General features: G+C 34.6%; 1 protein-coding gene across 5 annotated transcripts in view; it reads left to right on the forward strand.

The window, feature by feature from the left end:
• PCNX1 (pecanex 1) overlaps positions 1 to 16,430 on the forward strand; it is a 211,017-nt gene that overhangs the window by 84,188 nt on the left and 110,399 nt on the right. For all 5 annotated transcript variants that reach the window (XM_015143998.3, XM_015143994.3, XM_015143993.3 and 2 more), the window contains 2 exon segments: positions 13,255 to 13,345; positions 15,123 to 15,180. In XM_015143998.3, coding sequence (XP_014999484.1) covers positions 13,255 to 13,345; positions 15,123 to 15,180 — 149 coding nt within the window.

Genomic DNA, 16,430 nt, shown 5'->3' on the forward strand with positions numbered 1-16,430 from the left:
ATGTGCTTTAGGAAAGGGAAAAGTGCTTTCTAATTGTCTGCCACTATAGAATCTTTCTTTAAGATATTCTATTTTTCACACTATGTCCGTCATCTGTAGTAGGATTTATTTTAATTCAAAATACAGTACTCTGAGGACAACATGGCTCCGTACTAGTGTCACATAATAACTTTATAAAGCTTATTTCTTGTTCTTGTCAATATATCTATAAACATATAAATTATTGAATAATTAATTCTCAGAGGTGTGGTATCGTTAAACATCAGTGATACATATCTACTCAAATGTCTGTGTTATGCATTATTTAAGGATGATACTTTATATTACTTTGGTTTCTGTGTCTCTGTATAATCTAGCTTTCTTGTTCTCAGAATACAGGTTAGTAATGGTTTAAGTAAATAAAATCTAGTTATTCAGAAATATTCACTTGAAAGCATTTACTCATTGTGATTTTGTTTATTCATGTTATAATTGCTTTTTACTTATAAAGTTACTGTTTCAACTGGAAGGATATGAGGTATAAGTTGCCCAAATTAGGATTTAATAAAACTTTATATGCTACCTATTTATTGACTCTTTTTCTATTTTGTAAAAATGCTGAGTTGTAGAGAGGTATTAATAAGTATGTATGCATATTGATGAAAAGTGTCATCTTCAGCAGATCTCACAGACACTTGAAAATGGTAAACTAAGATATTTATAACATTAGAATGTATGGTGATTTCTAAATAAAATGAGAAAGCAATAAAACATTTTAAATTTGGAATGCTGTTGCTTTTGAGTTTGTGATTTGTAGAGGCAAGAAAATTTATAAGGAGGCTGCTTGGGGGAGAATGAGGTAGACTCCAATTTAGCTACTTGTTTTAGTTGTAAGCAATACTTCTTTAGTTGCAAATATATTCAGTTATATAATTACTTTATATTGCTCTTTCTCTTTGCTTAACCCAAAGGATTTGTGAATCTGTGAATATAAAATTACAGTCACCATCTCATTGTTCATTGGCTTTATAGTAGTAGATTGGCTAAAATAAAAGGCTTCATTTTAATCCCTTTCAGAGTTTTAGACTTTTATCAGATCAAGCATAAAATTAAACAGTAGATTATTTTCCACCATAAGAATTCTTAGTTTGCTCAAAAAATTTGCTAAGCAAGCTTTAATGATAAAGTCTCATTCTAAATCCACATGCCAATTATTGAAAATATTTATGAGGAACTGCCTTTCCAGTTCTGAAGATTGAAAAAACCTCCTCTGGTTGGAGACGACTTTAGCATCTGCTGGTGGATATTCAGGATATTCTCTTGAAATTTGGGTTTTATCTTTTCTGTTAACTGCCACCTTAAACTAGGTCTTGCTCTGTCGTATTTGGATGGTACCAAATTGAATGCTTAGTAATAATTAGCACAGAACAATCAATGGAGTGTGTATACCTGTTCCAAAGCCTATAAAGTTGGCCAAAAAACATTCTGAAAATGAACTGCAACTGCACTTAAAGGAATTGGTAGAGAAGCTAGAATATTTTTGTTGTGTGGTTTAATTTTCTACATGATTTTAATTAGCAGTGAATTATGTAAATGAAAATACGTGAATGAATTGGGTACTTTATACTCAAATATGTTAAAGTTGGCTTCCAAATTTAGCTGCTTCTATTAAAAAATTTTAACCAGTTTTTACATGTGAAAGTATATGCATATGCATAATTTGTTTATATAAAACATACATGCATATGCACTAATACATGTTTGAGTACATATGTTTGTGTATGTACATGTACGTATACCATTTTGGATTAAAGAAAAAAACTCTGAATCAGACATTGTTTAATTCTAAGCCTAGATAGTTTTCCTAAACTGTGTTTTCTACATCTTTATTTTGGGGTGTCACAATAGGTAACCATATCCATTTCCTGTACTAAACCCTGAGAATCCTTATTTCTCTGCCTTTTTGAGGTTACCAGGAAACATTAGACATCATGGAAAAATTCACTGAAAATAGTATTACAAGGATTTTATTAGTAGCTTATTAAGCAGAGGGAAAAGTACTTGTATCATCTGTATTCAGCAAGCAAAATTAATCATGATTAATTTTACAATTTGAATTATAAGTGGCATAATTTAAAAGGAAAAACTTAGGCTGGGCTCGGTGGCTCACACCTGTACTCCTAGCACTTTGGGAGGCCAAGACGGGCAGATCACTTGAGGTCAGGAGTTCTAGAGCAGCCTGGCCAATATGGTGAAACCCCATCTCTACTAAAAATACAAAAAATAGCCAGGCATAGTGGTACATACCTGTAATCCGAGTAACTCAAAAGGCTAAGTCACGAGAATTGCTTGAACTTGGGAGGTGGAGGTTGCAGTGAACCAAGATTGCACCACTGCATTCCAGCCTGGGTGACAGAGTGAGACCCTGTCTCAAAAAAAAAAAAAAAAAAAGGAAAAGGAAAACCTTAGATGGTTTTCTTTCTTATTTATAGCTTTCATTTCCATGTGAACCTAATTAAAAAAAAATTGGGTTCAAATGACTGAAGTGTTGGATGAGTTTTGGAAGTTAACATCTTTGAAAATGATAGTTCTATCAGAATTTCTCAAATTCTTCAATGTAATATGTTGCTCTTTATTTTAAAGACCACATATTAAGGGTTAATTTTCTTCTGATTGGTCTTTTATTGGAATTGCTATTTGTTACTGATTTTTTTTTTTTACTGTTTTTTGAATTAAACACAAAAATTCTAACTAAATAAAACAAGCTGTGACTTAGTAATGCCCAGATTAAGTCACACAAGAGACTCTGAACTCAGGTAGCCTTATAGTTCCATTTTATATCTACTAATCTTTTCTATAGAATTTGGCAATTACTTCTCAGTTACTAATCCTAGTTTTCTCTTATAAATTAAGACTAATAAGTTGATGCAATGATGAAACTTGCCATTATAGCTGGTAGTTACACTCTTAATGTGCAACACAACATCTCAAACAAAATGTTCTAGATGAGATCAGATAGAACAGGAAACATTGCCTGTGGTTTTTTTCTGTGTATGAAATTAGTGGTTGGGGTGAGGAAATGCTTTGAAAGTGTATATGAAGTTATTATTTTGTCTTTATGTGAAAAATTTAAAAATTACTGTTACAATGTTGACAAGACATGAGGACAGGAAAGTTTTATATTTATCAAGACGTAATTACAAAGCACATATATATCATGAGTAGTATTTCTCTGGGTAAGACTTTCTTAATGTATCTGAGTTTTTGATGCTTGAATTGATTTTCCTTAGGTTTTCTTTTGTTTTATTACTGGATAAGGATTGACAAAGGAGGTATTCTTTGAGGTAATCTGCTTTATTCTAGAGCTTCTTAACTTGAAAATGTAGTTGGCTATAGGAGAATTATTGAAGGAAACCTGGCAACATTGCTCTTCCTATTAAGCAGTTCGTAGCAGAAATATAATTTGGAAGCTTTAAAATTTTCTACTTTAAAAAAACAGAGACTCAGATGAATCTACAATACTTTTAGTCACTTTTATTAGAGTTAGTCTTGGTGTTTTAAAAAAGATTGTATACACTACTCTGTAGCATTTTGGGCTATTAATACTTTTCCTTGTTACTATTAATACAGAGTCAGAGGACTGTAAAGGATCTTAGAGTTTATACGTCAGTTCCTTATGTTATGGTAGATGATTTTCATTCATCTGAACAAAAAAGTTACATCCTCTTGCAGCAACCTTGATTTTGTCCTTTATTATTGTTTTGAGTACAAAAAAAATACTAAATTCTATTCTTTGATCCTTTTTGGGGAATGAAAGTAAAATGTTTATTTTGACCAAAACAATAAAAATACTTCATTATGTTTCCAAGGAAGAAGTATTAAAAAGTTTAAGGGCTATATTCTACTTTGTTTTGGTAAAATTAGAATGTGCTTTTCCATCCTTACAACAGAAATACAAGTTGACAGATTCTGGAAAATACCATGAAGAAAATTAAGTCATCTACAATCTCATCACTCGGAGATATCCACTATTAGTATTTTGTAATTTATTCCTTCCAGTCTTTTTAAATGTACATGTTTATATGCACTTAAAAAAGTAGAGTTAGGATCATGTTATGTGACTTTTGTGCTACTGTTGGAGTTTTGTATCTCGCTTTTTTCATTTAGCAGTCTGAACATTTACTCATGTTATTAGCTGTTCCTTGTTTTTTTTTTTTCTTTTTTTTGAGACAGAGTCTCACTTTGTTGCCCAGGCTGGAGTGCAATGGTGCAATCTTGGCTCACTGCAACCTCTGCCTCCTGGGTTCAAGAGATTCTGCTGCCTCAGCCTCCCGAGTAGCTGGGATTATAGGCGCGCGCCACCACACCTGGCTAATTTTGTATTTTTAGTAGAGACGGAGTTTTGCCATGTTGGCCAGGCTGGTCTCGAACTCCTGACTTCAGGTGATCCGCCCACCTCAGCCTCCCAAAATGCTGAGATTACAGGCGTGAGCTACCACGCCCAGCCTCTTTAATTTGTTTTTAAGTGGCTGCAGAATTTTTTGTCACTTAGATGTATATGAAAGACAGTACAATATAGTGGACTCTGGAGCCAGACTTCTTGGCTTCAAATGTTTACCACTTATTAACTATGCGATCTTGGGAAAGTTATTGTCTTGTCTTGTGCCTCAGTTTCCTCATTTATCAAAAGATGGCAAAAATAATGCCTACTTCATAGGTTTATTGTGAGGATTATATTTATTAAGCATACAGTTAGAACAGTGTTTGACAATTGTAAACTTGTTATATAATATCTTTGTCATTATTGATAAAATATTATATCATTATTTAACCAGTTAACTAACCCCATTGTTAGTCTTCATGTTGTTTCCTGATATTTACTATTGTAATGAACACTGTGCTGAATGTCCATTACATAAGCTTTTGTGTATAGCTGCTGTGATTATTTTCTTAGGGTAAATAATGTTGACATGAAATTATCAGTCAAGGGGAATATACATTATTGGGGCTTTGCTATATACTGTTAATTGCTTTATGGAAAGCGCTGGTCTATACTTTATCTGGTAGAGTTTGGGAGGATCGCCACAAATATTACAAGTTAGAAGTAAATCTAGATGAATTTTATCTACTCTTCATCCCCTGGATAATGCTCAGAAGTTTATCATTGTGGGAAGACTACTAGAATATTATTTCAGATAGTTTTGGGTGCGTGAACAGCTCTAGGAATTTTACAGAAACTTACAGGGACAGGTTGAGATATTTAATTTGTCTCTCACTAGTATGTTGTAAAGAATTCATTGAATCTCTAGACTAGATTATCTGCTTTCTAACATTAATAATTATTAAGATTCTAATATAAAGCTGGTTAGTATATGCATTAGTTGGAATATATGTTAGATTCTTTCAAGGAAAGACCCTTCCAAAATCATTGAAATGAAAGACAAGTTTCTATTTCTCTCATGAGAACCATTGGGAGTCTAATGGGATCTATTCCTGTCATGATGGATGGGTTATGTTATCTTTCACATGTGGCTTTCTTGCCTTGTCCAAAGGGCCTGCTTTAATCATTGACATTTTCCAGCAAACAGGAATGAGGATGGAGTAGAAAAGATCAAGGACATCTAGCCTTTATCTTCCTGATTGAGATTTGGAAAACATGCCTTTCATTTTCTCCCACCTTTCATTGGCCATACATAATCATGTGACAACTTCTTGCCACGGGAGAGGCTGAAAAATGGCTCTAACTAGGTAGACAAAAGCCCAGCAGAAATTCAGTGAGGGGAAGATTCTGTTCAGAGGAACACAGAAAATGCTCTTGGCAGTGGCTATCTTTGGGTAGTGAGGAACTTTCTTTTTACATACTACTTTTTAATTTTCCAATGAGTAATAATTTTTAAATGAAACCATGAAACAGAACGGCAAATACCAATATAATTCCCCCATATCTTAGTATCTGGTGGGAATTTCACTGATGGCGTGCTGTTACATGCTCATCAGACTCTTACCTGGTCAGTCTTTATTTTCCTGTTTCTTCGTCAACTTTATGGATATATAATTTAGGTACAGTAAATGGCATCTGTTAAATGTATACAATCCAAGGAGTTTTAACAGATGTGTATACCCATCAAATACCTTAATCAAGATGTGAATGTTTCTGTCACCTTCAAAAAATTCTCTGTGCCCTGTTGCAGTCCATCTCTCTGCTGCCTCTGGTCATGGGCAACCACTAATCTGCTTTCTATCATTATGATTTCCCTCTTCTAGCAGTTGATATAAATGGAATCATATAGTATACAGCCTTTCGTATGTACTTTTCCTGTAGTGTAATGCTTTTTGAGATTCATCGTACTGCTTGCATGTGTGAGTAGTTTGTTCTTTCTTACTGCTGAGAATTCCATTGTATGAGCAGGCTGTATATTGCTTATCTGTTCACCTGGCGATGGTTGTATTGTTTCCCGTTTTTGGCTGTCGTGAATAAAATTTCTAAACTGTCTTTTTGAAAACAGTTCTACATCCCCACCACCAAGTTCCAGTAGTTCCCTTTCTTGCCAACATTTTCTTTCACTGGCCTTTAGAATTGTAGACATAATGGGTATATAATGGTAACTCGTTGTGGTTTAAATTTAAATTTCTGTTATGACTAAAGATAATAAGCATCTTTTGATGTTTTTATTGGCCACATACATATATATCTTCTTTTGTGAAGTGTGTCCAGAAATTTACTCATTTTAAAAATTGAGTTGTTGGCCTTCTTCTTCTTCTTTTTTTTTTGAGATGGAGTCTCACTCTTGTTGTCCAGGCTGGAGTGCAGTGGGGCAATCTAGGCTCACTGCAACCTCCGCCTCCTGGGTTCAAGTGATTCTCCTTCCTCAGCCTCCCAAGTAGCTGGGATTACAGGCACGTGCCACCGCGCCTAGTTATTTTTTTCTTTCTATTTTTTTCTTTCTATTTTTAGTAGAGATGGGGTTTTGCCATGTTGGTCAGGCTGGTCTCGAACTCCTGACCTCAGGTGATCTGCCCACCTCGGCCTCCCAAAGCGCTGGGATTACCACCACGCCCAGCCTGGGTTGTTGGTCTTCTAACTGTTGAGGTGTGAGTTCTTTTGATATTTTAAATACAACTTATTTGTCAGATACAAATTACAAATATTTTCTCCCATTTTGTGGCTTGTCTTTTTGTTTACCTAACCAATCTTAATGTCATCAATATCATTATTATAGATTATTTTACCCAAGTAAGAATAACTTGTCTTTTTGAAAACAAAAATGGATAATGAAATCACAGCAAAATATGAACTTGTACATTCACTTTTGGAAAGTTCGGCTGATTTGGGATTAGCAAGCAGGAGTGAAGTCTTTAACAATTAATTAAAGCATGTTTTCTTAACTCAGAACTAGATAATCAGATAGCCATGTCAGTAAAATATATCAGTATGTAAATCTCTCTTACAGTTGCCAAGCAATAGAGATATCTGTCTTTCCTTACCAGTTCCCCAAAACTGTCTTCTAAACCAGACTTTCTTCTTACACCTACCTTTTTCGTTATTTGTCTGATTTAAAAAGCTAGAACAGCATTGCACATACTAAGAAAAAAGACTTGTTCTAAATATTGAAACTTGAAGTTACAAGGACATAGTGACTTGATTTCCATTGTATCATGAGGATTAAAGAAGTTTTTGGAGCCTAAGATTCTTGGTCTAGGACAGGTGTTGGCAAACCACCACCTGTGGGCTAAGTTCAGCTCTATACCTACCTGTTTTTATAAATAAATAAAATTTGTATTTATGTTCTGTGTTGTCTATGCCTGCTTTCATGTTACAGCTGTAGACTTGAATTGTTGCAACAGAGGTTATCTGGCCCATGAAGCCTAAAATATGTAGTATCTGACCCTTCACAGGAAAAGTTTTTGGACTCCTTTATTTCTCCCCTAATCTAGGGAGAAACAAGTCCCTTAACCCAGGGGTCCCCAACCCCCAGGCCACGGACTGGCATGGATCTGTGGCCTGTTAGGAACCGGGCTGCACAGCAGGAGGTGAGCGGGGTGTGGGGAGCAAGCATTTCTGCCTGAGCTCCTCTTCCTGTCGGATCAGTGGCAGCATTCATTTCTCATAGGAGCGTGAACCTTATTGTAAACTGCACATGCGAGGGATCTAGGTTGCCCGCTCCTCATGAGAATCTAATGCCTGATGATCTGAGATGGAACAGTTTCATCCTGAAACCATCCTCCAATCCCATGGATCCATAGAAAAATTGTCTTCCATGAAACTAGTCCCTTGTGCCAGAAAGGTTGGGGACCGCTGCGTTAACCAGTAAGCAGCAATATAGGGAGTAATTTCTGTTTGGGTGAAAACTGAGTCAGCACTTACGATTATAAGGGAGGTACTATCCAAGAAATTAGAATGGATTTAAAGGCCTTCTCTTTAAAAGTATAGTAGTATATTCATTGAGATTGCATTATGAACACAATGCTATCTCCGTCAGATTATTTTTTGAATAACGTTTCTATTATTGAGTACTTCAGTCATATAGAATGTATGTGGTCCCCCAAATGTCTCTGAAAAACTCACTTTATACATTTACTGCCCATGCATCTCTCTTTGTTCTTATAGCCCCTCTCTGCCCTATGAGTAATACTAAAAAAAGAGAAGTCAATGTAGAAGTGCATCTGGCTTGGAGGACACAGAATGAAGGGAAGGTTGAGGAGGTCGGTGGTTAAAGAAGAAAATTATCCAAGAAATTTAAGAGACTTCTTTTGTTTTTGATACTTGGAATTAGAAAAGCCCTATAGATGATTTGTTCTAGTAACCACCTCCTTCCAAGATACATATAGGTATCTTTAGAAAAATGAGTGATGTCAAGAATATAACAGCCTGGGCGCAGTGGCTAACACCTGTAATTCCAGCATGTTGGGAGGCCAAGGCAAGAGGTATCACTTAAGCCCAGGAATTTGAGACCAGCCTGGGCAGCATAGCGAGACCCCCATCTCTACAAAAATTTTTTAAAAAGTAAGCCAGGCGTGGTGGCATGTGCCTGCAGCCCCAGCTACTCAGGAAGCTGAGGTGGGAGGATCCCTGGAACCTAGGAGTTTGAGATTGCAGTGAGCTATGATTGTGCCATTGCACTCCAGCCTGGGTGACAGAATGAGTCTCTGTCTCAAAAAAGAAAAAAGAAAAGAAAAAAAAAAAAAAAAGGAATGCAATTTGAGTTTCTTAGGTGAGTCCTATTCTTAAAATTCTTATGTGCTCAACTTCGTGTTGTGTGGTGAGGATTTTTACTGATAGGACAAGTTAGAGAATCCCATTAACTTCCCATGTCTTCTATCAGTATCTTGGGAATGTTTATCAGAATTTGCCTGCTGGACCGTTCATGGCTCTAGGCAAATGCTTCAGGTATCCTTGGTGTTAAGTCAGTATCCAATTTTACTCATCTTCCTGTTGCTCATCACTTATTTATTGACCTATAGTTGTTACTTTGAAATATTACTTTGAAAGAATGGTTGTGTGTAATTAACAAATTTTATGAACAATAACAGTATTCAATAAGACTGCTAAGAAATGCCAGATATCTTAACTTTTTTTTTTTTTGAGACAGGGTCTCACTCTCTTGCCCAGGCTGGAGGGCAGTGGCATGAACACAGCTCACTGCAGCCTGAACCTCCTCAGCTTAAGTGATCCTCCCACCTCAACTTCCCAAGTCATTAGGCCCATGGGCACATGCCACCACACCCAGCTAGTGTGTGTGTGTGTGTGTGTGTGTGTGTGTGTGTTTGTAGAGATAAGGTCTATGTTGCTTGGGCTTGTCTTCAACTCCTGGGCTCAAGCAGTCCTCCCACCTTACCTCCCAAAATGCTGGGATTACTGGCATGAGCTGCTGTGCCTGGCATATCAGCTTTTTGTGTATGTGTCTTTAGAGATGCAGACCCTTGGCCAGTATAATTTTTACAAGTCTGGCATATCAGCTTTTTGTGTATGTGTCTTTAGAGATGCAGACCCTTGGCCAGTATAATTTTTACAAGTCTGAAATTCCAGTTTGTAATCTTGTTTATTTTGTTAGAAATTGATTTTTTTTTCTCCTTAAATCATGACAGAGGCATTCTATCAGATATAATTAATTGGTTACAGTTGAATCATGATGAGATGGCTTAGTTTATAATCCAAATTCATGTGAGAAGGACATATTTCTTTGCTCTGCTTTCTTCTCTGTTTATTAGAAAAAATTAGTATTGAAGCATTTTTCTTAATGCAGAATAATATTAAAATAGGGGTATTGTAATGGCACATTTTACTTTGGACCTAAAGTTTAAATATGATGGTTTTAATCCCAAAAGAAATAGTAAAATTGCTGTGTATGCCAAGAAAACTTGTACAAATTTAACATAATCTTTATAAACCAATAGTAATATATATTTATTTCTGGTTGGTTATTTTTTAAGCTGCCTTCAGTAGGTTACATTAGCACATTAAAATACATTTTTAGTGTAATTTTTTTCTGATGTGTTCGTCTTCGGAGTAAAATTTGGTACTTCTAAAGTACCTAGAATTGTTCTTTTGGAGTGAAGTTGGGACTACACCATGAGGCCTTATTACAATGTTAGTTTGTTCTGATAAGTGCCATGTGTATTTTTGAGAACCTAAACATGTTTCTGCTTAATAGACAAAAGTCTCTTAAGGAAAAGAAGAAAAGCACTGTTGAAGTCATGTACTTCTGTTAAAATCATAGCCTCCCTTTTAGACATATTTATGCTTCTGCTTAAATTTTTAGATTTTATTACTTATTAGTAATTTGCATAGAATCATTCAGAGTTGTAAATTTAGGTAGTAATAGAACTACTCAATTCTTCCAACTCTCTGTCTCGAAAAGCTTTTTTTTGCATTCTTTATGTTTACTTATTTAAAATGCAACTATTTCTATATAAATTTAATATTAGATATTTATACATAAAAGAAAACATGGTAGTATAATGACATATTCTTTTACTGTTTCATTTGAAAATTACAAAGATAATATCTTTAGCTGATTTTGTTACAGATACATATTATTTTTAGTATACCAAGAACAGAACATATATATTAATAAAAATCCTTTGGAAAGCTTACATGCTGAGAAATACTACGACAGTTTAAGTTCTACTGAATACAGAATTAACTTATTTCTAAAATACGTATAAAGTATGTTATGACAATACATTTATGCGTTCTGTTCTTACTTTCACATGGAGTAACCAAGCCCTTTGCTCTTTGTTAATCTATGATTTAGTCATTTAATGTAGTTAATAATAATTCTGCATTTATGCAGTCCGTGATTTTGAGCAGATATTTCTTTTTTCTCTTAATGTAAGTTTAATTATGATAGCACCATTAATTATTGACTATCCAATAAATGAATACAGAACAGAGCATAAAAAACTACAATTAAAATTTTTTTTAATTTTAAGTGAGCCAGTATTTTTAATTTTTTTTGGTAGCAACTTCTGTAATTCACCCTACCACTTTAAAAAAGTGATACATCTAAGAAGTAGCCAAGTTGACAGCTTGTATCATTTCATTTTAGCTCATTAATCCAGTTTCTATTAGAGGTGCTAAGGATGAATGACTTATGACTTAAAGACGGGGGTGGGGGCCATCTTAAATAATTCACATCTTGAAAAAAGACAGCAAATGAACTGAGCATTTCATAGAAAACCTTTTTTTCCCCAACTTATCTCAAGAATATATTATTCTGACAAAAAAAAATGTGGCTACAGAAAACACCATAACTTTTATGATCCATAGAACATACTCAAATAATTCAAATTGTTATTTTTTTCTGGTTCTAGTCATTTTAAAGAATGAAGTAATGCTTGAGATGTTCTGTAAACCCTTAGTCATATTAGTACATTATAGAGTCCTTTTACTAACGTTTTTTCAAGCATTTCACTTAAATAAAAAATCCTTATTGCACACTCTTTGCATTGTAGGCATGGAAAAAAATCTGACTTTTAGCCTTGCCATCAAGTCAACATTGCCCTTTAAAATTCCTATTTTTGGCCAGGCGTGGTGGCTCACGCCTGTAATCCTAGCACTTTGGGAGGCCGAGGCAGGCAGATCACGAGGTCAGGAGATCAAGACCATCCTGGCTAACATGGTGAAACCCTGTCTCTACTAAAAATACAAAAAATTAGCCGGTGTGGTGGCAGGTGCCTGTAGTCCCAGCTACTTGGGAGGCTGAGGCAGGAGAATGGCGTGAACCTGGGAGGCGGAGCTTGCAGTGAGCCGAGGTTGCACCACTGTACTCCATCCTGGGTGACAGAGTGAGACTCCATCTCAAAAAAAAAGAAAAAAAAGATTCCTATTTTGAACCTCATTAATTCCAGCTAATAAAATAAAAACCTCATAAATACTCAAAAAGCACCCTGGACTAGACAAAGTTGTTGCAGAGTTGTACACCTCATTTCATTGCCCTCGTGGAAATTTATATTAATTAATTTATGCTCCCTTTTCATCACCAATATGGCTACCATAGATCCTCAAAGGGGAAGAATACATCTCAGGCAGTATGTAGAGTTTTAAAATTTCATTATCAGAAATCATTTGATATTATAAAGTTCATCTTAAGAGAATTAAAAAAATCTATATTCATATGCAACATTTGCAATCAATATGATTTTTAAAGCTTTTGTCAGTTTCATAGTGATACTTGGTTATAGCAATTGCTGTTTCTAAATGTTTCGTAGTGCTCTTGTGGTAGAAACATACAAGTAATGTTCATTAAATAATATAATTTAATTATCACCAGCAATACTAGCTCTTTCAATTCACTGACCTTTCTTAGATGCACTTGGACACTTTTCTTCTTAGAAACACAGCTCAGAATGCAGTCACACGATTTTGTGGGCTTGTAGTTTGAGCTATTTCAAACTTAAGAAGCTTTGCAAATGGCTACTCACCCCCTGTAAGTAGTTGTCAGGTGATTTTTAAACGTTAAATTCATTCATATGATCACCTGAATAGAGAATGTGCTGTGGGAAAAAGAAAAAAGAGATTGATATTGCAAAGCTGACTTAAGTCCCTTCCTTTTAATACCTGATTTTGTATGTCGATGTTTTAGCCTACTGTCCAACATTCCTTTTCAACTCACATCATGCTGAATTATATGCAGATTATTGTTTTAAAAATATTTTTTTATAAAGGTTATGGTATGTTTTCTTAGGATGTAAAAACTTACGAAATTTAGTATATCGTGAAGGGAAAATTCTGAGTATTCTAATCGCTTTTTAAAATAATCATTTATTTGCTAGGTAAGTTCTCTTCTACGCTGTATGAGACTGGTGGCTGTGATATGTCACTTGTGAATTTTGAACCAGCAGCAAGAAGAGCATCCAATATCTGGTATGTGTGAAGTCATATTAGGAGTGTATGTACTTTCAGATGTTTGCCATGTTTAATGTTTTTAAGCCTAGAACTATAAAAGTTAATTTTTTTGTTTTTTATAATTGTTTAGTGTTGCTGACAAATAAAAATTATAAATATTTATGACATACAACCTGATGTTCTGAAATACTGTATACATTGGCTAAATTGAGCTAAAATTAACATGTATTACCTCACATACTTATAATCTTGTTTGTGGTGAGTACACTTAAATCTGCTCTCTTAGTGATTTTCGAGTATACAGTACATGGTTAACTGTAGTCACCAGGTCAGATATAAAAGTTATTTTGAAAACATCTTTATATTTACTCTAATAATTTGTCATAGTGCATTTGTTTCTAAAAACTTAAGGTAGATTTTTTTTTTGCTATGGAAAAAAGAAAGTATTATTTTTAAAACAAAAGCTATTCTGTGTTTTAAAAACTAAATCAAGATATCCCAAAGATCTTATAGGGGCACAGTGTTTTCCCACAGTGTCAAATTTAATTGTAAATTTCATGTTCTCTATATATTGTATAATGTATAAAAGCTAATCAGGACTTACTCTTCTTATAAGTTCTTACATAACTAAGTTCAAGCCTGTCAGTTCTCTTTCTTTATGTAATTTTAAAATTTTAATTCCTTCTAAGTGTTTGGTCAGGTACCTTTTTAAATAATCAACTTTCATTTTGTTTAAAATTTCTTTTACTGGCTTTAAGGAAGAATTTCTTAAAATATGTCTCATATGTTACCTTTAGTTTCTTCCCACCCCCCCGAAGGAATTTGTAAGGTAATGAAGTCAGGAGAAGAGCAAATAAATTAGAAATCTTGATCATATAACACAATTATAGTTTTAGAAGGTGTTAAAATGTTTGTTTTCTAAAATTTTGATCTTATTGCTTATCTATTCAAATTGCACTTTGAAACCTGTTCTTGATTAATTAGCTTTCTTTCCCCTCAAGAGTTATTGATTCTTATTTTAGGACTTCTGTTTAATAATAGATCACATCTATTTAAATGTTAGACATCTGTGGGCTGTTTACTTATTTTTTTGTTTTGAGGGACCATTTGAAGCACTAAAATATTGCAGTCATTTAGCTTCACATGCTAAAAAAGTAGAACATATAGATAACTATGCTCTTTAAGCTCTTTTGGTCTAGTTTCAGAATTCACCCTCTCAAAAAATTATTAAATTGGACTGTTACCCTGATTCTGTAACAACGGAAACAGTAGGAGGATGGAGGGATAGAAATGCTGTTACTATGTTTAATGTAGTTCAAGAGAACAATTCCTTACACCATAAATGTGGTAAAGCCTCAAGTTTTGAAATCCAAACATAACTGAACTGTGGAAACTGAATTATGTTGTAGGTTATTACATTATACTTAAATTTATTGTGTCTTTACTGGCTTCTGGCAATATGTTTATTGCTTTCTTTGGATTATCTCATTTAAACACTTTCACAAGAACCTTGTGATACAGATAGATACTATTGTCATATGTTACTGAAGAGGAAACGGAAGTATGAAGAGGGTAGGTAACTTGTCCAAGATCTCATTCAGTTGAAGAGATTTGAATGTAGTCACTGACCCAGAGGCTATGCTCTTATCACGACTCTAGGAAAATGCTATTTTGCATTTTGAAGTTAACATGGAAAAGTGAAGATATGTGAATCTCATGTGATTGTTAAAGGATATATTTTTCTTTCTGTTTGACAAACTGTTTGTTCCCTAACGTCTTTTTTATTTTATTTTAGTGACACAGATTCTCATGTATCCAGTTCTACCTCAGTTCGATTTTATCCACATGATGTGGTAGGTTTTTCTTTATTTTTACAACATGATAAATTTTCAGATTAAATCTGAAATATATATTTTTATAGAGAGCTATAAAAGCCATAAAATTGATGAAGTTACCAAAAAATGTTTTGAAAATATGGCAAAATCACTTTGCTGTCCTCCAGTTGCTCTCTTTTTCTAAGTCCTTTGATAAGAAACCAAAGTACAAGGTTAAGAAGCCTTGGGATAGAGTATTTTAAAAAGTATTTTGGAAAGTATTTGTCAGTGCTTAGAGATAGAAATGACTGTGTTATATATTGGAAGTAAATTTTCTCAACTATACCCAGATACATGTTTGAAAAGTAAAAACCGTCCCTACTTTTTGTCTATAGTGTATTCCAGGAAACTCCATAGGAAAGCAAACATGGGAAGATGATTGTTTTATTGTTTTCTACTTTTAAATGGTATGGGAACCTTGAGATAGCAAAATGCTGCCTAGTGCTGTGCCAGATACAGTCAACTTTTGATGCTTTCTGAGGAAAAGAAAACTGGTAAACTGATGAATGGATGAGTTGAAGTTAAAAGAAATGTAGTGTAGTAATTTGTATAGCCTCAGGTGAGCAGCTTGCCAAAACAAACAAAAAAACAGAGGGATTTGGAAATATAGTAACAACAATGATGAGAGACTATGAGAAGAAATGAGAGTTGCTGCCATTGGATCCAATGCAGTGGAGCTCAGATTTAACACTGATAATGAGGTTCAAAGCTTAAGGAGAAAAGACTATAAATTGTGACAGGGAGAAGAGAAGCCACTAAGGATTCACAGTAAGTGGTTTTAATGGATTCACTAGCTATATGGTTATAAAATCTTAAGATTTTTTCTTAAGCATTCCCTGAGAAAAATCTTAAGATTTTAAACACTTTCTAGTCAATTATTTACAAAAGATTTATTGATTAATTTTGTTTTAGTTCACTTTTTATTGTCACCTTCTATAGTTTCTGGTAGTGATAACATATTCATAAAGAGTAGGCTGGGCGCAGTGGCTCACGCCTGTAATCCCAGCACTTTGAGAGGCCGAGGCGGGTGGATCACAAGGTCAGGAGTTCAAGACCAGCCTGGCCGAGATGGTAAAACCCCGTCTCTACAAAAAATAGAAAAAATATTAGCCGGGCATAGTGGCAGGTACCTGTAATCCCAGCAGCTCGGGAGGCTGAGGCAGAGAATTGTGTGAACCAGGGAGGCAGAGGTTGCAGTGAGCCGAGATCGCGCCACTATACTCCAGCCT

Source organism: Macaca mulatta, chromosome 7 (genome assembly GCF_049350105.2).
Source record: "Macaca mulatta isolate MMU2019108-1 chromosome 7, T2T-MMU8v2.0, whole genome shotgun sequence".
Lineage (NCBI taxonomy): Eukaryota > Metazoa > Chordata > Mammalia > Primates > Cercopithecidae > Macaca > Macaca mulatta.